The sequence below is a fragment of the Paroedura picta genome, chromosome 13 (assembly GCF_049243985.1).
Source record: "Paroedura picta isolate Pp20150507F chromosome 13, Ppicta_v3.0, whole genome shotgun sequence".
Lineage (NCBI taxonomy): Eukaryota > Metazoa > Chordata > Lepidosauria > Squamata > Gekkonidae > Paroedura > Paroedura picta.
The window spans coordinates 42,129,583-42,152,537 of NC_135381.1; the positions used below are offsets into that span (position 1 = coordinate 42,129,583).

Genomic DNA, 22,955 nt, shown 5'->3' on the forward strand with positions numbered 1-22,955 from the left:
TATGAACTAATTTAACTTGCTGGTTACGAATATGTCTCTCTGTGATCAAGAGCATTTTAATATCTCTCTAGAGTCTTCATGACTGACAAGAGAAGAGATTCTGCCTTCAGTTGGAAACCAGGGGCACTAGGCTAATTCATCCTAGTTATTTCAGTTTTTCAGCAGCCCACTTTGAACTGAGCTCCCCAGGACTTGAGATCGAAGTAGTATTGGATGGGAGACTGCCAAAGACAACTGGGGTTTGTTTTGTGGAGGGGGGCCATCTGTGATCATTTTTGACCTGGAACACCCTGTGGAACTGCCATGAGTCACTTGTGACACCTCAGCATGCCTCTCTCTTTTTCAGAAAGGGGGAAGCAGCAATAGTGACATCCTGGAATGTCTCTCAGGATGAAAAACTCCATATTGTTGAGAACGCATCAGCTACCTGGAGTCTAGCTGGCTGATCCAGCTTCCAGCTGAAAAGCTACGGCAGTCTCTGAGAAGAAGAGACCAGCGTCAAGGAGAGAAGGATACTATATAAAGCTATGTTACTAGAATTGAAGCTCATATTGTGCAGAATTTGTGTGCCAAAAGGCCACTTACCTGGTCAGTTTTATAGTTTTCCTGAAATCGTTTGTAATTGGAGCTTTATAGCCTCCTTTCCTCAATAAGGAATCTATGGTCTGAATATGGTCCCATCCTGTTGAGATGCATTAGAAAAAAAAGGTATTAGAACACAAACAGATAACATGTTGAAACACGATGGCAAAAACAACTGCTGCCACAATCCTTGCCCTGCTTCCCTGTTTTCAGCCCTAAAGGTCTGCAAATGTTCTTTCTTCCTTTCTTTTTGGTGGAAGAAGCTAGAAGAAAACTGAACTATTTTCTCCGGTGAAAAGCAGCGTGTTCTGGCACCAATTAGAAAACACACACCATACTGCCTTCTCTTTAAAACTCCTCTCAAATAATCAATATTTGTACACATGCTTAGAATCACCTGGATTATTGATGCCAGTATTGCAAGATTATACCAATGTAGAAAATCTCCAAGTGTCAACATCCAAAATAGGAGAGTTTCCCAATCAATGCCAATGTTTTAACTGTGCCCCACTTTCAAGGTTGCATTTGCAGATAGCACGTTAATTTTTAAAAACTGGGCTTCCAAGCAGCTTCCTCCAAGGCTGTGTTCAGCTGTCTCTGTTAAAGATGGGGACCACCTTGGCTTATTTGCTGTGCTCACGTGCTCCTTCCTTCTCCTTGCAAAGCACAGCGTTTGGCTAGGCGCCAATTTCTCCTGCCAGCTCAGTGTAGATATTTGGGTAAAATGCAGCTTGTTTCCTCATCACAAACCAGGCGGTTTAATCCCATTTTAAGATCTGAGTTTGTGGGGACAAAACAAACTTCAGTTGGCAAAGTGCCAAACTTTGGACATTACGGCAAATCGATCTGAGGATTCCAAAGTCAGGACCCTTTCAATTTTGCTCCGTGTGTGATGGGAGGGCAAAGGGAATGACCCGAGTGCATAGACAGATGGGATGTCTGAACACGGATCCTTGATCCTCAAAGGAAACCATCTGTTAGACATTGCTAGAAATGATGAAGAGTACAGCCATGAGGTTCCCCATGGTTAAAAGGGCAATGCACAGAAAGTGTCACTGAAACGTAACAGAATCCAGCCAAGCACAATTGCTGCTAAGCCTTTTGCTGATTTCAAGAGGGCTTGAAATGGGGGGATCATTTCAGAGGATACACAGATTAAGATTTCCCACATGCTTTTAATGCATTTTATAATGAACTTGACATCTTGAGAAAATACAGTAGCTTAGAAGACACAGGCAGAGAAAGTCAGAGGCTAAACTAATACCTCGGGCTTTCCAATGGTGACTTCTACTATATGAAAGAAAAGGCCCCCTGAGGGTCATTAGTAATGAATGGCTAAAAATGCCACAACAGAGACACAAAAATGCAGCCAATGCAAATAATTACATAAATAAAAGTCAAATAATGGACAATGAAGACAATGGCTTTGCAACGGGAAGAGAAGAGAGTGGAGAGACTTCAGCAGCTTTACAAAGTATAACAAATGAATTACAAAGTTCACAGAACTTCCCTGAAGGAGGACTCAGAGGCCCTGTGCCTTTGGTACAGCATGTCACACCATTCCCACATGGGCATGATGCTGCCTTTAAGAAGGCCCTTGCTCTGCTAAGGGGGAGATGGGACACCTGATCCTATGTGGATTTTTAACCTCCTGGGCCAGTAGTTCCAGGGTTCTTCCACACATCACATGCCAAGTGCACACTTGAGAGATAGCTGTAGCTCATTCTGACCTGTATGAGCAACACAGCTTCCCCACACTGTTCCAGCCTCATTCCACATGGCATGTTCAGAATGTCTGCCTTTAAATCCATAGAGTGGGTACCTCCTAGCTTTTCTACTAATGTAAAAGGAAGGAAGTCTCAACAGATTCTCTTCTGCATTGCAGTGCATGCTTTTTTGCATCCCATAATCTCTGGCATAGCCTTTTCAAGGGTCAAAGTGGACCCTTCTTCCCTTTAGCACCAGCAAAAAACCTGGCAGGATCCATCCCATAATGTGTAAAGAAGACCCACAGGCAGGGCATCCAGCTGCCTCGTCTTTTCCCCTCCAGAACAGCAGTAAGTCCTTCAAAGCACATATAGTTCACGTACGAACAGCAACAGTCTCACGAGGAAAGAGGGGAAAGCAGCAATGAAAATACTGCACAGATAATAACCCCATAGCTAATATAAAATATTATGTTGCCATTTGACTAATATTAAAGTAGCAAAGAGCTGCTCTGAGGCTGCTACGGCCACCATACGACTTTGTACTCTCTGCTACGATTGCCGTTAGATATATTGCTGGCAGAAGCATAGGACTATATTGCTGCAAATGACAGAAGTCTTCCAAATAAAGGGACATTGTCTACGGATACATAAAGTGTCTTTGAGATAAGAGTCATCCCTTACAATTAAAGTATCGCTCCATCATCTGACATCAGCGCAAGGTCACATATTGCATTTTAAGTTCCTAGGTATGTTTAAATCCTTCACCAGAGCATATGAGATAAAGTGCAACAATGACCTTGCTCCTTTGCAACCTCCGGTAAGTAGGTGGCGGTGCGTTTTGATCCTTTTTCGTTGATGAATTCTATTCTAATGCCATGAACACCCACCTGAAAGAAATGGGCAGCTTCATTAGTACATAAAAAAGAAAACAAGAGATGGTTAGCAAGATAAATCCTCAAGGAGTCAGCTTTGCATTTGGTTTTCGTTTTTTTAAAAAAGCCCAATTTTTGACACCGTCTTGTCTATTTTCAGCATTGAAAAAAAAATCTCATCTGCATTCAAGTTCATTTGAATGGGGAAGCAAATGAGAAGGAGTCCTACTCCCCACTTGGGATGAAATGCAAAATTAGTGACTCCATCAGATCCGATCAATCCTCTTTGCTCCAGTTCTGTTGTCAAAACTGGCTGAGGTATGGGGGGGGGGGGGGGTGAGTGGGAATCAACACATCTGCTGAGGTTACTGAAGCCAATGTCATTTCTGAGAGTGGAAACTTACCCAAATGCTAACACCAGAATAAACTAACTTCGCTTTACACAAGCAACCAGATCTGAACAGATCAGAGAGCTAGCAAGATCTCACACCAACTGGGCCATTATTGGCTCATTCGCTGGCCTAAGCAGCTTGAGAGACATCCAGATGCTCCAGCAGTTGGCAACCCAAACAAACAGAGCCACACCTGATACAAGAGTAGGTTACTGGGAGTGCCCCGGACAGCGGGCAGTGAGTCTGAATCATCTGGTGATTTAACGTGATATCCTAAACTGACGTTGATGGCCTTCAAATGGTGTCACTCTACTTAGGATGGCACTGCCAAGATGCCAGGATGTATGCAAGACCCAGGAAGTTTTGAAAAAGTGGCTACGTTCAGTTAATCCAGAAATAATGGAACTTTAAAAAACAAAAACAAAAAAAAATAGCCTGTGTCTTTTTTGACGCTGAGAGTTAAAGATACTTCGACCCAGGGTGCTAAGAGAGATAAGTGTGGCAACTCCTTCCTTAAAACCAGCTCTTAAAAGCTCAGCCACACGTAACTGAAGACAAGTTTCTTGTGGAAATGCCGTGGTTTTTACTGCAGTGCTACTTTCAGGACTGGAACTGAGGCCTCAGAGGCGCCAGGGTTCATTCTCCTAGACAACGTTTTTGTTCAGGCATTCATTTTTTTATTTCTTTATTTAGATCAGGGGTAGTCAAACTGCGGCCCTCCAGATGTCCATGGACTACAATTCCCAGGAGCCCCTGCCAGCGAATGCTGGCAGGGGCTCCTGGGAATTGTAGTCCATGGACATCTGGAGGGCCGCAGTTTGACTACCCCTGATTTAGATCATTTCTGTCCTGCCCTTCCCTCTATCAATAGAGCTTTGCAAAAGCGGCATAAACACAATTTGGCTTCTGATGATGTTAGTTCAGCTGAATGGTAAGTCGCTTTGGATAAAAAACATGGCATTTCCATAATAAGTACACAAAAACCCTGCAGACTTATCTACAATGGCTTAGATGAGCAGCAGATTTCATGCCGTGAAACGGAACCACCCAGCTCTATGCCTAGTGAGCAAAATCTGGCATAATGGAAGGTGCTATACAGACCAAAGGCTATTTGCAATGTCACCTTATGAATAGAGGAAGCAGAAGCAGAGCAAATCTTCACTTAGTCATCCTGAGTACCACATTCATGACAGAACAGTGGCAGATACACTTTCCGAATTAATATTTGCACAGCAGATGAACAGGCTCCCACAACTGAGGCTGTATTTACATACATGGGCATCCACAGGGAATTTCTTCGCACCCTGCCACACCAAGTTCAATTAGTGCTGTGCACAGAGAAACAAAACTTGGTTGGCTGTCTTGCAAGAAAGGGCTCCTGTCACTACCTGTGAAGACAAACTCTAAAACAAGCACAAGGGATCCAACTGTTTTCTAGTGCCACGCTGTGGGCCTCAAGAGGCTGGTTCCTATTTTTGTCCTCACTCCCTTCACCTGTGCAATGTTTTCTGCTGACCTCCATTCCCTAAGAATTCTGCACTGCAATGGCCAAGTTAATCAAATGCCGATCTGGCAGGCAGAGCTTGTTCTGAAGAAGTCAGCATCTCTACTGCAGAGAGTCAGACCGACCAAGGCAAACTGGGAAAGAAAAACAAGGAATGGCCAGGGAAGTCTATTAATGCAAAGCCCAATGAATAATTCAATTGAAAAGCAGCTCAAGATCCAGTTCATTTTAAGCAGTTGATTTAGATTCTGGCCCAGATATGCAAGTTTCCCTTCTGCAGGACTTCTACAGTTTTTGATCACATCCGTCCAGACCAGCTATGCAAAGGCACGGTTATGCTCTGGCAAAGTTAAAGCACAAGAAAATCTTGCCCAAATCTTGCTCCCTATCGCACAGCTTTGTGACAGGGCTTTTCGGCATGGACGGGGAAGGAGGTGCTGTTGCTGCTGAGCCCCCACACCAGAGTGCCCCACGGAGCCTGTCCTTCCACATCCGCTTTCCTTTCTGTCATTCTCCGCCAGTCCAGCAGTCATGCACATCATTTACCCAGTGTGAGTGGCAGGTGGCCGGGAAGTGGTGTGATGCCACAGCAGATGCAATGGCCACCTCACAGTCACATGACAGGTCTACAAAAGGCCTTGGTAGGAGCTGCAGGGTGATGGAGAAGCATGCTGAAACTCCCTTCAGAAGAAGCCTTGACCCACCAAGCATTTGGCATCAATCCTGAAATTCCTCAGGGCTTTCACAGACCCTAGAGTTGGGTGGGAGGTAGCAAGGCGCGTCCGTGGGTGAGCTGGTCACTTCCCAGCTGTATCAGACTTGGCAGCTGAGAAACAGGAGTGCAGAGCTGGTGGAGAAGGCTGCAGCAGCCCTCCCAGCAGGATGCTGTCTGCGTGGACGGCGACCCAGGGATGCTTCACTGCTCTCTTCAGAATGGGAGCCGGCAGCTGCGGTCTCTGCCAGTCAGCCCTACATATGTCACTAACACATAACAGAAGGAGATGCTGCAAACACATCTTCATCAGAACAGTGCTCCCATTATCTCTTTCCATGAATGTGTCCACAGACATCTAGGAGGCATTAAGATGCCTAAATGAATCCTAGCAGTCCCACTGGGCTTGCCTTTAGAATCCAGGAAAGGTAATGGTTGGATTTGTAAATCAGCCAAAGCACTTTTCACAGGAACAGAACCTCTGCCATTTAGGGCAGACAGAAGTTGCAGATCTTAACAAGCTCTCTTTCTCATTCTCTTGGCATGACTATTTAAAAAGGCCATCTGAATGGTCAAAAAGGATTGGATCAATGGACTTCACAATATTATTCAAGGAGTTTGAAAGGATCAATTTTATCAAAACAAAAAACATTTTAATCATCAACATTTTATTTTATTTACTAGGGGCAAAGCCTGTTGTATCCAGGAATACAACAGGCGCTAGAGCTTGGCAGTGGGAAGAGGAAGGGGAGGAGTTGTCCAGTCTGTAAGGGCATGGGGTTGTCATGTGTGTTGTGTGGGAGGTTGTGGTGGCATGGTGCCAAGTGAGGGCGTGGGTGTGAGATATGGGTGTCAAGAACCTGTGGTGTGGAATGTTCGTTGAGTGTGGGAGAGGACTGACCTTTGGGAATTTTGGCATAGTGGTTACAGATGAGCTTTCCAGAGCCATGTCTTCAGATATGTGAAGGGAAAATTACATGGCAATTCCTCCCAGTTCTGCGTTCTGCGTCATTTCCTTTCTTGTGTAAATTAGGCTACAAACACCAAAATGTCTCCCTGAAGGTCGGACTCTGAGGCATTGTACCATTTTGAAGTCCCACCTCCAAACCTCCAGGAATATTTCCAACCCAGGGGTAGCCAACCTCCAGGTGGGGCCAGGAGAGCTCCTGGAATTACAACTCATCTGCAGAGTATAAAGATCAGCTCCCCAGGCAGAAAGGGCTACTTTGGACAGGGTTGTGGTAGAGAAGAAACATTTAAGGCTTCCCACACAGGTTGTTGTTGAGTTGAAACATTTGAGGCCTACTACACAAGCCTGTGCAGGTGCCCTGGGCCCCCCAGCTGTGGCCTACCTATGAAGAACTGCAGGTAGGTCCTGGAGCAACGCAGTAGTGGGGGCTTCAGGGGGTGGGGCTGGGCTTCTAAAAGTGGACGGTGGCATGGCAGTCATGGTGGCATTCAAAATCAGCCCAGTTGCCTGTAGCCTGTCCCCAGAATGGCTGCCTATGGCTGCCTGGGGGAGGGCTGCTGCAGCTGGCCTCTTGAGGAGGCAGGTGGGCCATGAGGCTGATTTCTGTCAGGCAGTGGCCGTTGCTTCAGGGGAGCAGCCAATCATGAGACTGGCCTCCTTCGAGTCTTCTGTGGGCAGCCCTGCTAAGGTAGGTTATCTGGGGACAGTGGTGCAGCCTCATAGTGGGGTTTTCCCACCAAGGCAGTTTGGGTTGGCCAGTGGTTGCTGGGCAGATCCCTCTGACTACTACTTTTTTCTTATTGGTGGGCCACCCCCCCCCCCAATTGAGGATCAATCACTTCATTTTAAGTGCTGACTTCTACAAACCTGGATTTAGTGGGGGAGAGATGCTGGGAAAAATGAAATATTAAACATCCAGCCAAAACTGCATTTTAAAAAGGTCTTATGTTCACTGATGCAAAATTAAGATGTTTCTTTGATGCAGCATTTTCCTTTATGGAAAATATTGTGGAATTATTTAGGAAGACATGCAATGTTAATGCTGGAATCAGCCACTTGGAGGGGTTTAAACTGTGAACTGAACCTTTCAAAATTCTAGAAACCTATTGGCTCACTGATCTTCCTGGAGCCATACACATTTGCAGGACACTTTAAGAACTCCAGTGCATCAGAAAGAGCATAGGGTGCAACTGCTAGATCAGGAAGGCACAATATTATAGACTAGATAGTAAGCCCTCTGTACCCAAAATACAGTGGCCGCTAGCAGGGTGGGTGGACGGATTGGCAGAAAGAAAGAAGAAAGGGAAAAAGAGAGACAGAGAGAAAGACAGAAAGAAAGGGAGGAAGACAGAAAGAGACAAAGAGGGAGAGAAACAGGGAGTGAGAAAGAGGCAGATAGTAGAGAGGAAGGGAGGGAGGAAGGAAGGACAAAGGGAATGCTGGGAGGAAGGAAGGCAGGAAGGGAGTCAGGTAGGTGGCATGAAAGGGGACGGGGCAGAGGAAGAAGGGGGTAAGGTGCCGTGGGGGGAGTGGGCAGTAGCGATGGGTGGGGAAGGTGGGGGAGGGTGTGGGTGGGGGCTGGTAAGCGGCGGCGGAGGTGAGCGGGGATGTTGGGGGCGGGTGGGAAGATCATGCGGGGGGAGGAGGGAGGGCTTGTTTGGGGCAGCGGAGCTGAGCGGGGATGTTGGGGGCGGGATGTTGGGGAAGATCACGCGGGGGGAGGAGGGAGGGCTTGTTTGGGGCAGCGGAGCTGAGCGGGGATGTTGGGGGCGGACAGGAAGATCGCGCGGGGGGAGGAGGAAGGGCTTGTTTGGGGCAGCAGAGGTGAGCAGGGATGTTGGGGGCGGGATGTTGGGGAAGATCATGCGGGGGGAGGAGGGAGGGCTTGTTCGGGGCAGCGGAGGTGAGCGGGGATGTTGGGGCGCAGGAAGGCCAACAGGCTGCGCAGGAAGCCGGGATATCCCTTTGCCGGGCTGAAGCTCGGGGGGCCACCCTGACCACCGCCTACCTTGCTTGGCTGCATGGTAATGGCGGCAGTGGGGCAAGGCGGCCAATGTGGGGGGTACATGGGGGGTGCAGCGCCTGCTAATTTGTCAGTCAGAGGTCAAGGGGCCGATTGGCCCCTTGGCGGTGGTCTGACAACTGGAGGGCCCAACTGCCAGGCGCTTTGCGCCTGGTGATTGGGCCCTCTGGTTGTCAATCCAGGGGGAAGGGGCCAATGGCCACCCTTCCCCATCCCGGACAGGGCCCACCTCAAGGGCCCTTACTGCTTTATTTATACCGCTCCCGCGGAGAGTTTTAAAGATGTATGGATAACTGCAAGCCTGAAACATTCTATTTTGGGAAAACCAAGGAAAATACATGGGCACCACAGCCAAGCTACTTGAAATGGTTAGCTGGTCTGGACCACTAATGATGAACCTGCAAGAGGTAGCCAGGTGGCTTACATGTAGGCTCCTGCAGATCTGAAGTTCTCCAACCAACAACATACTCTGTACACATTACATTTAGCCTACAAGCCTCCTAACTAGTTAACCACAGAATCAAAACCCAGGGCTTTATCACAGTCAATTCATCTGTTCCACAAGCTACCTTTCACAAAATGATCTCGTGTATGTCTCTTATTCAATAAACAAACTTTGGTAAAGTACCTCAGCCATGGTATTTGCTGTGTTAGGGGATGGAAAGGATCTTTGCGGGGGTGCACGTCTAGGGTCGTAACAGTGGACTTCTAATATGGCGAGTTGGGTTTGATTCCCCACTCCACCACATGCAGCCAGCTGGGTGACCTTGTGCTCAACACAGGGTTGGGGGGAGAGGAAAGGGAAGGCGACTGTCAGCTTCTTTGAAACTCCTTCGGATAGAGAAAAATTGGCATATAAGAATCAATTCTTCTTCTACACTCTGTACAAGCCTGGATAATGTACAAGTACTGGGGTTTATTCCTGTTTCATATCTCATAGCTAGCCCATCTACAATGACTGATTTACAGCCCTGGCAACAACAGACAAACAGAGATTATATTTACACTAGGGGCAAAGCCCGTTGTCTCCAAGAATACAACGGGCGCTAGACCTTGGCAGTGGGAAGAGGAAGGGGAGGAGTTGTCCAGTCTGTAAGGGCATGGGGTTGAATGTGTGTGTTGTGCGGGAGGTTGTGGTGGCATGGTGGCAAATGAGGCCATGGGTGTGGAGAGATGGGTGTCAAGAACCTGTGGTGTGGAATGTTCGTTGATTGTGGGAGAGGACTGACCTTTGGGAATTGTGGCATAGTGGTTACAGATGAGCTTTCCAGAGCCATGTCCTCAGTCATGTGAAGGGAAAATCAGACTGGAGACTCTTCTTAGGGGAAGATTACATGGCAACCAATTCCCCCCAGTTCTGCGTCATTTCCCTTCTTGTGTGAATTAGGCCACATTCACCGAAATGCCCCTCTGCCCTAATACACATAGGGTAGTCACAGTACACAGGTGTCTACCCTGTTCCTTCTGTCTCCCCTATTTTCACTGTTGGTAAAATGTTATGTGCCCACATGCTTCTTTCATGGTTGCTCCTTAGAAGAACGGATTTTTGTACCCTATTGCTGACTACCCAAAGGAGTCTCAAAGTGGTTTACAAACACCTTTTCCATTTGTCTCTCCACAACAGTCAACCTGTGAGGTATGTAGGGTTGTGAGAGATCTGAGAGAACTGGGAATGGGCCGCAGTGACCCAGCAGGCCTCAGGTGTCTCAAAGCATTTTCCAATCGTCTTCCCTTCCTCTCCCTCTCACTATTTACAGTTTCAGGCTGTAAGTATTTATTTAGATCTTCCTGCACTTTCCAGACTCACAGGACTGATGCTGGTCTGGCTGTCTGTGCCCCAGAATACAAACAGTTGCTGGTAAGGGCTGGCCATAGCCCATAGCCCAGGAGGGACACTCCTGCACCACTCCCTACCAACTGCAGGCAAAAATGGCTCATTTGAAGGCTGGACTCTGAAGCATTGTACGATTTTGAAGTCCCACCTCCAAACCTCCAGGAATATTTCCAACCTTGGGGTAGCTAACCTCCAGGTGGAGCCTGGAGAGCTCCTGGAATTACAGCTTACCTGCAGAATATAAAGATCAGCTCCCCAGGCAGAAAGGGCTATTTTGGACAGGGTTGTGGTAGAGAAGAAACATTTAAGGCTTCCCACACAGGTTGTTGTTGAATTGAAAGACTTGAGGCCTACTGCACAGGGTTGTTGTGCAGATGAAACAGGAGACAAAAGAGCCAGCTTCCTCTGCAGAATAAGGCTGTGCAGTGGCCTCAAATCTGCAGAGAGTTGCAAAGAAGAAAGACACATGGCTTGGCTGTGTCTAACTCCCAGCCAGAGCAGTATTTTAAGTGAGAAGGGGCTTTTCTGTGGCCTCCCTGTCAGGCAACTGTTTGGCAGAAGGGGAAAGTCCCCCCCCCTCAAAAGGAATGCACTCAGGCTCCCCTGCGTTGCTCTCTGAAGGAAAATGCCTCCCTCCCCTCAGTCAGGGCCTGTCAGAGGCTCCTTCGTAGCAGGCCTGAAGGGAGGGAGGGGAGGGGGCGCACTCTGCAGCCTCCTGCCAACTCTGTCAGGGTTCTGAGGCCATTTGCAGTTGGACATGACAGTTAGGACAGCCTTGGGGCGAAAAGGGCTGGCACAGCCTCTGTTCTCATCCCCCTTGGCAACCCTGCTGACCTCCTCTCCCTTTGGTGGTCAGGAGCAGACTGGCAGCCAGACTGGGATGGGTGAATGGAATTTCGCGGCTCCTGATTGGGCCCTCTGAGTTTTTATCCTGGACAGGGCCCGCCCTAACTCCTCCCAGGTGGCCTTACTCTTTTATTTAATAGGACCCTGTCCTATTTAAAGATATGCAAAGTGAAAAATTTTTCCACATAAATGTTTCTTGAAAATTTTCTTCCCCATATCACCAAGTTGGGGGAAATTGTTTCTATCAATTTACCTCTCCATTAAAGATCCTTATGCTGTGTCCCCGAGTTTTTGGATATAGGGAACTGCAATGTGAAGACGAAGGTGGGGAAAAGCAAGGAAGCACACTTGCCCTTTCTGGATGGAGTGCAAGTATCGGTTGCAAACTCAACCAGAAATCTGGGTGTGATCTTCAACAACTCCTTATCTAAGAAGGTACACATCACAAAACTAGCATGGCTGGCATTCTTCCTCTTTGCCAAGCCAAATTACTAGCAACCTGCTTGGCCTCAGAACACCATGTTGTTGTTGTTCTTAGGTGCGAAGTCATGTCCAGCCCATCGCGACCCCATGGACAATGATCCTCCAGGCCTTCCTGTCCTCTACTATTTCCTGGAGTCCATTTAAGTTTGCACCTACTGCTTCACTGACTCCATCCAGCCACCTCATTCTCTGTCATCCCCTTCTTCTTTTGCCCTCGATCGCTCCCAGCATTAGGCTCTTCTCCAGGGAGTCCTTCCTTCTCATGAGGTGGCCAAAGTATTTGAATTTCATCTTCAGAATCTGGCCTTCTAAGGAGCAGTCAGGGCTGATCTCCTCTAGGACTGACAGGTTTGTTCGCCTTGCAGTCCAAGGGACTCGCAAGAGTCTTCTCCAGCACCAGAGTTCAATGTAAACTGGAATGTAAACTGACCTTTTCCAATCCTGTGGCCATAGTTGAGTTTTCCAAATTTGCTGGCATATTGAGTGTAGCACTTTTACTGCATCGTCTTTTAAGATTTTGAATAGTTCAACTGGAATGCTGTCACCACCACTAGCTTTATTGTTGCTCAGACTTCCTAAGGCCCATTTGACTTCACATTCCAGGATGTCTCGCTCTAGGTCAGTAACTACCCCACTGTGGTTATCAGGGATGTTAATCTTGCTCTTGTATAGTTCTTCTGTATAATTTTGCCACCTTTTTAAAATCTCTTCTGCTTCTGTGAGGTTCCTACCATTTTGGTCCCTTATCATACCCATCTTTGCATGAAACCTTCTCTTCATATCTCCAATTTTCTTGAAAAGATCTCTGGTCCTCCCCATTCTATTGTTTTCTTCTATTTGTTTGCACTGTTCATTTAAGAAGGCATTCTTATCTCTTCTAGCTTTTCTCTGGAATTCTGCATTCAGTTGGGTGTATCTTTCTCTTTCTCCCTTGCCTTTCACTTCCCTTCTCTCCTTAGCTATTTGTAAAGCTTCCTCAGACAGCCATTTTGATTTCTTGCATTTATTTTTCTTTGGGATGGTTTTAGTTGCTACCTCTTGTACAGTGTTGCGAACCTCCATCCATAGTTCTTTAGGCACTCTGTCTATCAGATCTAATTCCTTAAATCTATTTGTCACCTCTACTGTATATTCGTCGGAGATATGATTTAGTTCATACCTGAGTGGCCTAGTGCTTTTCCCTACTTTCTTCAATTTAAGCCTAAATTTTGTAACAAGAAGCTGATGATCTGAACCACAATCAGCTCCTGGTCTTGTTTTTACTGACTGTAAACACAGTCAGAACACCTAGCTCCAGTCATTCATGAGATGGTCACCTCTAGGCTTGACTTCTATAACTCGCTGTACATGAGCCTGCCTTTAGCCTTGCTTTAGAAACTACGACTAGTCCAGAATGCAGCATCCCGAAACATCTTGGAGGACACATAATCGGACAGTCCTCTGGCAGCTGCACTGGGTACCAGTTGAACTCTGAATCAAGTTTAAGTTATTAGTTCTTACCCGTAAGTCCATTCAGTCTGGGACCTGTGTGTCTCAGAGACCACCTAACTATCTATACCCTCCAGAGAGCACTCCACCAATCAGTTGGTGGTCCCTGGCCTCAAGAAGGTGCATCTGGACTCAACCTGGGCCAGGATATTTTCTGTCTTTCTGTCTGCTGGGAGGGCAAGCTCAGTTTCATTCACAGCATTTTGGATCATACCCACTGAGGATAAATGAAGCCGTAGGGCACCTGTTAGGAACGTATTAACCCATACACACAGATGCAACTCTCTTTGCAGGTGGCTGAGAAAGGCTGAACATTTGCCAGTCAAACTTTCATTTTCATTTCACAAAGTATCATGTCTGCAATACAGGTATATTTTCTCAGATGTTATATTGGGTCTTCTCAGGAGTAGTCAAACTGCGGCCCTCCAGATGTCCATGGACTACAATTCCCATGAGCTTCTGACAGCGTTCGCTGGCAGGGGCTCATGGGATTTGTAGTCCATGAAGATCTGGAGGGCCGCAGTTTGACTATCCCTGTTCCTGATCATTAGCAGAACAAATCATGACAAACTGCTACATCTCTATCACAATTTCTGATGTTGTACAGGCTGTTCTGCCATCTCCTCCTTTCTCAATAGGTAGACTAAGACACAGCTCAATATGTAAAACCACAGCTGGTCCCTGGTCCAGGCTTATAAGCCAAGTTTCCTAAAGATATACAAGAATCACCTCCAGAAAGACTGGGGAGACTGGAGCATGTAAGTTAAAGCATGCAACTTTGTGGACTTCTTCACAAGGCTAACTGGATCCCTTGCTAAAATAAACTTCTCACAGATACAAACAGATGTTAATAAAATGTGGTTCTGACAGATAGTTCCGGGGGGTACACAGAAACATAAGAAGGGCCCTGCTGGATCAGACCATCTAGATTTGTTTAGTCCCATCTAGTCCAGCATCCTGTCTCACAGAATTGCTAGCCCTCTCACACAATGGCCAAGCCTCTGGACAACCAACAACAAGGCACAAAACAATGACACCTTCCTTTGATGTTGCCTTCTGACTGTGGGTTGCAGAGAATTAGTGTCTTTGAATCTGAAGGTTCCCCTCAGTCAACATGGCTAGTAGCCACTGAGACTTATCTTCCATGAATCTATCTAATACTTGTTTAAAGCTGTTTATTCTTGTGGCCATTTCTATATCCACTGGCAGAAAATTCCATATTTTAATCACTCTCTGTGTAAAGTAGTATGTCCGTCCTGAACCTACTGTACAGCAGCTTCATTGAATAACCTTGAGTTCTAGTATTTTGGGTGAGGAAGAAAAGTATCTCTTTGTCAACTTTGTCTACCCCATGCATAATTTTATAAACCTCTATCAAGCCTTCCCCCCCTCCCCCAGTCATCTCATTTCTAACCTGAACAGTCCCAGAAAGAAAGAGTAGATTCTGGACAATAAACTTTGAGTAGATGGAGGATCTCTTATCATCTGTTCAAAAGAATTCTTGTATAGACAATATGAAGTAGCCAAGTGGAAGATTTTGTATCCAATTTTTAATCTGTAGGCAATTAAAAGCAGAAAGCTTTTGATGATCAATTTTAAGACATAACTGTGAAAGGTAGAATCTGGTGATCTTTTAAATTAACTCTGGTCAATTTAATTTGTACTTAATCAAGTACCAAATCAACCTGATGCCCTGGGTTCTTGTCATAATCATAGACAACAGACATCAAGGAAGATATATCAGGCATTAATTATTTGCTGTAAATTGAGTTTAGAGAAGTATGAATTTCATTATCATCTAAAGTACACCATTTATTGTTTTGAAAAACATAACAAAAATACTTAAATTAAGAATATTTTCTGCAAGCCTAAATCCTATGCATGTCTGCAACCAAAATAACTAAACAATGGTATCTGCTGAAATTAGGAACAGCTAAACTCCAGTTTTAAATTATTGTAAAATATCTGATTTTATCTCAAGCCAGTGATAAACTCATATATGTTGGCTGTATAAAAGGCTGTATTTTATCTGTAACCGCTCCACGGGAGCAGTATAAATAAAACAGTAAGGGCCTGTCCCTTGCTCTGCCCCAAAGCCCCAAGATTAGGTCAGAGCCGCCGGGGGGGGGGGTTCACCTCGGCCCAAGGGACAGCCTCCCTGGGCCCGGGTCGAAGCCCTGAATTCACTTGGGAGCTGGGCGGTGCCGGGGGCCTTCTGCAGGGCTGTCCCTGGGCCCAGCAGAAGCCCCAAGTTCGTCGGGGAGCCGGCCAGGGGCGGTGGCTTCTGCCGAGCCCACACCTCTCTGCCCTGCACTTATCCCCCGTACTTATCTCCCGTGCTCCGTCACTGCTTCCCGGCCCCCAAACACCAACCCACCACTCTCTACCCCGTGGCCCCCCTCACCCACAACAATTCAGCATCTAATGTGAACTTGAACACTGGTACTAGAGCTTGCAACAAACCCAGATTCCAACTTTGCTGCCATATACACTTTGCTGCCACCATTACTGGACCTAACAATATCACCTATACCATCAAAGGCTTATACAACCTGCTCATTTTCAAACTTGTTATATGCCATCAAGTACCAACAATGTCCCTCTGTTCTCTACATAGGGTAAACAGGTCAAACCCTCCACCAAAGAATTAATGGACACAAGTCGGACATCAAAAGCCACAGGACTGAAAAACCGGTAGGGGAACCCTTCAACCTTCCAGGACATTCTATAAGAGACCTGAAAGTAGCTGTTTTGTTACAAAGAAACCTCAAGAACAGGCTAGAAAGGGAGACTGCAGAAATACAAGTTATTACAACACTCAATACTTTGACATACCCTGGACTCAACAAGGACAAAGGTTTTTTTTATCTCACTATGCATGCTAACATTATGTAACTTGTGTATCCACATTCCTCACAATTTATTTTAATTGATATTATGTGACTTAGTAATATATAATGCAAATTTGAATTCTACTTTCTGGTCCCAGGACAAGATAACGGCCAGCTTAGCTTCTACTTGTAAGAAAGTTTCACACTGGTCTGGAGACAGATGGGGCCGGCAGTAAATAGTAGGGTGTGAGCCGTGGATCACTGGCTTTGACAGTTTTATTTCTGATATGTCTCTGTGAACTACAAATGGATTTGAGGGGTCTGATTGGCTGGTTTGGCAGGGAATTATCATGTGGCAGTGTGTGGATGCCGTGACACAGTTTACTAATGTAACAGAATTAACTTTTGCTTATATATTCCTACTGTTATGATGGTCAGTTCTTAGTCTGACGAAGAGTGCTTGCACTCAAAACCTTGAATAAATCTTTGTTGGTCTTAAAGGTGCTACTGGACTCTGATTTTATTGTGCTACTTCAGACCAACACGGCTGTCCACTTGAATCTAAATAAAAAACATTAATATCTCCATAAGAATAGTAATCTCTGACATAAATGCCATTCCTCCCCTTTCTTATTTGGCCTAATCCTCCTTCATAAATGATAGAATCAGAGTTACTGGGGCCATTTAGGTCAGTGGTCCCCAACCTTTTTATCACCGGGGATCGGTCAACGCTTGACAATTTTACTGAGGCCCCAGGGGGGGGGGGTAGTCTTTTGCTGAGGGATGTCGCCGCCTGAGCCCCTGCTCCACTTGCTTTCCCGCCGGTGCCCCTGACATCCCGCCACTCACTGGGGGGTGCTGCCAGCAGCAGCTGCGCAGTGCCACGCCGAGGGGGAGCCCTAGCTATGGTGATAGCTAGAGAGCACCAAAGGTGAGCTGGCGGCAGAGTGGCAGGGCAGCCCCTGAGGCAGCAGCTGGGGAGGAGGACGAGGAGGAGCTGTGGCCCGGTACCAACTGATCGACGGACCAGTACCGAACCCCGGACCAGGTGTTGGGGACCACTTATATAGGCCATCTAGTCCAACCTCCTGATCAATGCAGGATCCGCCAAAAGCATCCAGGATAATTACTAGTCTAGCCAAGACTTAAAGACTGCCAGTGAGGGGGAGCTCACTTCTTCCTTAAGCAATCAAATCCACTGCTGAACTACTCAGACTGTGACACCCCCCCCCCCCCCCGATATCTAGCTGGTACATTCCCAAGTCCCTCAACCTTTCCTCAGAGGGCTTGGTCCCCAGGCCTGGGATCATCCTCACTGCTCTACTCTGTACCCTCTCAATTGTGTCCCTATCCTAGTAACCTGCTATAGAGGTTTGTGCACTTCATTTCTTGAACATTTCCTTTTTCTTGCTCAGCTCCACCTGAACCTTCATCTTGGAGGGAGGTGATTAACTATGTAGCGCAGGATTTTTTGCTGGGGCTGGAATTGTTTATCATTTTCATTTATGATTTTAAAGAAGCAATAGACAGTACATGGTCTAGATTTGCAGGTGACTCTAAATTGGGTGGTGTGGCTAATATCTCAGAGGGAAGGACTAGTATTCAAGGAGACCTGGATAGATTGGGAAATTGGGTCATAACCAACAAAATGAATTTTAATAAAGAGTAGTTTTAATTATTACTTTTGGCTTAGAAATATGGGATGCATAAATATAATATGGGGGATACCTGCCTTTGGTGCGCAGTGACCCCCTTAAGGCTTTTAGCTTATATGACAGCCCTGCTCATAAACACTGCCCCTGTAGGACTGCACAGAAGATCAATGATGAAACACTTGTGACAATTAATTAAAGGGAAATCATTAGCGATTTGGGGAAATATGGACAGATAAGTCCTCATCAACATTTCATACAATGCATGAATTGCCTAAATTAATCTTTCCAATATATTACCCTATACACCAGGTTACATTTCACTGGTTTCAGATCTAGAACCAACAAAATTCTTCTTCCTTCCCTAGGAGTTTTGTTTCCAATTTTGTTAGCAGTCAAGCAAAAATGTTCAGAAACCTTTGCAATATTCTGAGCTAAGTAAATACAGGTGTCCCAGTGGCATATGGAAGGACACTCTATAGGACTATATTCTCCCAAGAACTGGAAACAGAAGGACAAAAGAAGGAAAGGGAACGAAGAAAGCGTTTCAGAGTCCTTGCTAGGAAGGAATACCTGGCATTTAGACAAGAAATAAATAAGGTACAGGGGCAAGCTTTTGGTAATGTTCCTAGGGAAAAGAGAAAAGAAAATTCTGTATCCCCAAAGGGGGGAGGAGAGGCAGAAGACTATGGATACAAAAGCAGCCTTCAAATAAACCAGCTGTTATAAAATAGTAGGCTTGGCTCTTATTGTATCTGTGGACCAGTTCACCTGTTATTAAATCACTCTGGGAGGAACAGACTTTGGAATTCCACAGCCACACCGAGGTTCATATGTGATAGAGGCCACATAATAAGCTACCAATAATAATCAATAATATTATGTATTAAATTGCTTTCGAGTCCCACAGTCACATGGAGGAAGGAATGGCTTCCACGGATGGAATGTGGGCCACTGATAAACAAATCATCCTGACAAACTGGAGGGCATCGATGGGCAGATATACTGTGCTGTATATTACTTTCAGCTGGCCATATTCTCAAAGTGACTTGAGTTGGACTTGTTTCCTTACAATCTGAACTGAGCTGCTGGAAGAAGGCAATTTACCGTTTTCAAAGTAACTTAACTTCACGGCTACTACTTTGTTTACTGAGAAGCCCTCAGAGCTCATGAGCCAGTGTGTTGGGTTAAGATACTGCCAAAGATATCCTGAAACAAAGTGCTCAATCTTTATTAGATTCCCCAGGGGTAGCATGAACTAATGAATAGTGCGAGTCACACAGAATCATGCTATGGATGAATGAATGGACAAATGAAAGGCCTACAACTGCACTCTTGGGCCTCAAGGGACTCTTGGGCAAGTAGGAAACGTGCAAATTATATATAACAGCAAGTGAAAATGGCGGCAATTTGAAAAAACCATATGGGAGCTAATGGCAGCCAATTCACTCATCTCACTATTCTTGATTCCATGGCTGAAATCTCTACAGAAAAGAGTATCTCCCATTTTTTGTGGCGACTGTCAGAAAGTTGGGAGAAATATTTTAGCATGAGGAAGCTCACTTTGTCTACTTCTGACTGCAGACATATCTCTGAGCTGGATCTTCATTCTCAACTTGCTTTTCAAGCCACAGCAGCACGATTGGCCATCTAAAAATCTTTAATTTGGAATTTGTTCGCATTCACCAGCAAATTGCTGAATTAGCTCCCACAAGATCACCAAGAGCATACCTACAGAAGTAAGGTCTCCTAACCGGGCTGATGGCCTTTCGGGATGATCTGGAAATGAGCAGTTATATCAGATGGAAGACCCACATTCTCTCTTTAGGTCATATTCTAGCCATCTTGAAATGACTTTTTGCCATTCACATTGCATAACTGCAGTTCCCTTAAAAGAAACATGGATGATATAAGCTGACTCACTGTAGGGGTAAATACAGTGACACGTCATTCTTTTAAGGATTAACATTTCATTAAAATTCCTTCTCTTTCTAAAATTACATATGTAGCCATAACCTAAGGGGTAGAGGAAAAATGCAAAACCTGCTTCAAAGGCCCTTAAAATATTACTTTAGAAGTGGGTGAAGAGAGAGTGGGGTACTGTGGACAAAGTACCTTAGAACAGTGGTCCCCAACCTTTTTTCGGCTGGGGACCGGCAGGGCAACTGCCCCACCCGCACATTGCGCATGTGTGGCCGCGCCCGCGCACATGCACACCCGTGCACATGCGTGCTGCGTGGCCGAAATTGCGCATGCGCGAAAGTGCCGCGCATGCGTGATTTCGGCCACGCAGCGCGCATGGGCGCATGCACAGCCGCGACCCTGATTCCCTCTCCCCCCCTCCCGCAGTAAGAAGCTTCCCGGGCCGCAAGCTTGCGGCCTGGGAAGTATTTTACTGCGGGGGGGGGGAGAGGGAACCGTGGCCCGGCACCGGGCCGCAGACTGCAGGTTGGGGACCACTGCCTTAGAAGAACTTGTTCATATCTTCCCTGTTCATATCTTCCTTGAATAGTTTGCCTACATTCCCCAAATACTGATATTAGGAACGAGTATCTAAACAAGTGAGGGAGAGCCACACCAGTGGTAACAAGGCTGTAGCAAAGTATTATTTTTGTTACTGTTAATGGATGTGTTGATTCAATGTACAAAATTCGAGGAAATAATCATTTGTATCACATTTGCAATCTGCATCTTTTATTCTGCTGCAATGCACCTATAGAATTTGGCTCCCCAGATTGTTTTCTCTTCTAAACTCCCAGTAAATTTTTGCTAGGAATACCTGAAAATTCTGCCAAGGATTTACCAAGCATTTTTAGGAAGTGAGCAGGACCAGGTGGTCCTTTTGCCCAGGAGGGATTCTGATTTGCTGTGCATATTTTTGAAAAGTTGCTTCGGCAGTAGCTCCTTCCACAGCACAAGGATCTGCACTGTATGACTGTCGATAAGCTGTGTGTTTGCTAGCAAATACTTTAAAAAATATGTTCATTTTCAAAGGCATCTTCTTAAATAAATCTTCTGCCTGAAATGTTGAAGAGTTATAAATGACCTAATTCCTTGAAATTTTGTGGGTGGCTCACCCTCTTGTGCCAACTATTCTGTGATAGTTAAAACCACCATCCAGAGTCAGAATTGCAAATGTGGCCACACATTCAGAAAGGCTGGGGCCCCTGGTCTACCACAGGTTTTCCTAAGAAGGTAAATCCTTTCTTGCACCCTCCAGTCCTTCACAGCAAAAGTCCCACCGACTTCTGCTTTTCCATTAAGTTCTAGGAAAAAGCTTGTGAACACACATTCGGCAAAATGACGGGATGTTTCACCTTGAAGTCCCCAACTAACCACTTCCTTCAAACCATTTAAGTATCCCTCTAACTGAAACGCAGTAACCATTCAGAACCAAATACAACAGTTGTTCTCAGACTTAAGGAACTGGGGACCGCTATTTTGATTTAAAAATTTCCATGGATCCTCAGTCCTCCCATCTAGAATCACTGGTGCCTGCACATGGCACACAGCCCCCTTTGAAACAGTGAGGGGTTCTGTATGGCCCATACTCTTGCATCCTTAGAGCAATACAGTGGAAATCAGATCAGCTAAGCTTTAAAAGCAAGGTTTAGTTCAGAGTCTAGTCTCAACATGAAGCTGATTGTATAGGGGCAAGGGGTAGTCAAACTGCGGCCCTCCAGATGTCCATGGACTACAATTCCCATGAGCCCCTGCCAGTGACTACCCCTGGTATAGGGCTACAACTCACTGGCTGTATAGGGCTATGACCCAGTTTCTGATCAATCTGCTGGCATGAATACTTGAAAGCTGCAAGATAACTCAGTAGGATATTTCTAATTTCATGTCTTGGAAACAGCTTGGAGATTTCTGGAGGGATGAAAAAGCCCCATTATAAACATACAACAAGCATCAATCTTTTGACATTCAAAGGTCTGGATGCCCGCCCCCCACAAAAAAGTAAGATAACAAAGGGGAATTGGCACCCACAAGATAAAGCAGGGGTAGTCAAACCGCTGCCCTCCAGATGTCCACGGACTACAATTCCCATGAGCCCCTGCCAGTGGTCGCTGGCAGGGGCTCATGGGAATTGTAGTCCATGGACATCTGGAGGGCCGCGGTTTGACTACCCCTGGAAAGGTTCAAGTAATTGGAAGCCTTTGCTGGTCTCTATCATCTGTCAGCTGTAATATTCTTCTTTGTGTTATCTGCTGTTGCACAGCTGCCTCTTCCCAAGGCAAGTGCTGCAGAAAGATGTCTTTGTGAAAGCTACATAAACACAATTCACACCCTTATCAGTGAAAGCAACTGCTATAGAGGCTACACATTTTAACATCCGTGACAAGAATCCCCAGCCTTAATGTTCATTTATGCAGAAACCCTCAATCCTGCATTACGGCTTCTTGAATGAATATCAAAACAGGCTGCTGGAATTTATGTGGCATTTTATGATGATTACATTGTTGTCATTGTTTGCAAGAGATGCATTTTTTCAGAGCAGATTTCAGTACCCGCTCTAAATTGCTTGTCGCAACAGGGATATTTTAAAGAAGCTCACGGTTGCTCTTGCCCTGAAAGCTTTCAGGCTCACAAAAAGGGCGATGTGCAGTTTTTAATGCTAACTGCTCATGTTAGTGTTGCTGTATACATGATATGGGTTAGAAAAGAGACAATCCTTGCTTTGGGACCTGGACCAATTTAACTCACAGGGTTTCAGCTTCACTCACTCAAAACTCTATTTCAGGCCTACTATTTAGGCAGAGGCTACACCATTTCAGAAACTTTCTGCACACAGAAAACTAAGATAAAGCCTTCATCCCGGGGACTCTTTATTCCCTGTGTGCAGGGAAATATTTTGTACGGAGGACTATTCTGAGGAACCCTCCCCCCATGCAATCTAAAGCAGGTTTGAGCTTGTCTGTGGAAAGGTGGCATATAAATCCTCCTTTAAAAAATGAAATGGCCAAGCCCATTCAGAAGCAGAAAAGCTATAAAAGGTAGGCAAGAGTTTTGGGGCAAAGGCTGGCAAAGAGGAAGAAGTAAATTTCTGCTATGCA

At 45.8% G+C, this 22,955-nt stretch overlaps 2 protein-coding genes across 6 annotated transcripts in view; one reads left to right on the top strand and one right to left on the bottom strand.

Moving 5' to 3' along the window:
* TMEM164 (transmembrane protein 164) overlaps positions 1–16,633 on the top strand; it is a 79,386-nt gene extending 62,753 nt beyond the window's left edge. The window contains exon 7 of one of the 2 annotated variants that reach the window (XM_077309210.1): positions 16,033–16,633. In XM_077309210.1, coding sequence (XP_077165325.1) covers positions 16,033–16,113 — 81 coding nt within the window. In that variant the 3' untranslated portion in view covers positions 16,114–16,633. Of the gene's footprint in view, positions 1–346; positions 938–16,032 lie in introns of those variants that run through there. The other variant, XM_077309211.1, reaches the window with a different exon arrangement.
* The window catches only part of AMMECR1 (AMMECR nuclear protein 1), a 126,321-nt gene that overhangs the window by 8,716 nt on the left and 94,650 nt on the right, over positions 1–22,955 (bottom strand). For 3 of the 4 annotated variants that reach the window (XM_077309207.1, XM_077309206.1, XM_077309205.1), the window contains 2 exons: positions 3,088–3,178; positions 586–682 (listed from right to left, as the gene is read on the bottom strand). In XM_077309207.1, coding sequence (XP_077165322.1) covers positions 586–682; positions 3,088–3,178 — 188 coding nt within the window. Of the gene's footprint in view, positions 1–585; positions 683–2,972; positions 3,179–22,955 lie in introns of all 4 variants that reach the window. The other variant, XR_013226403.1, reaches the window with a different exon arrangement.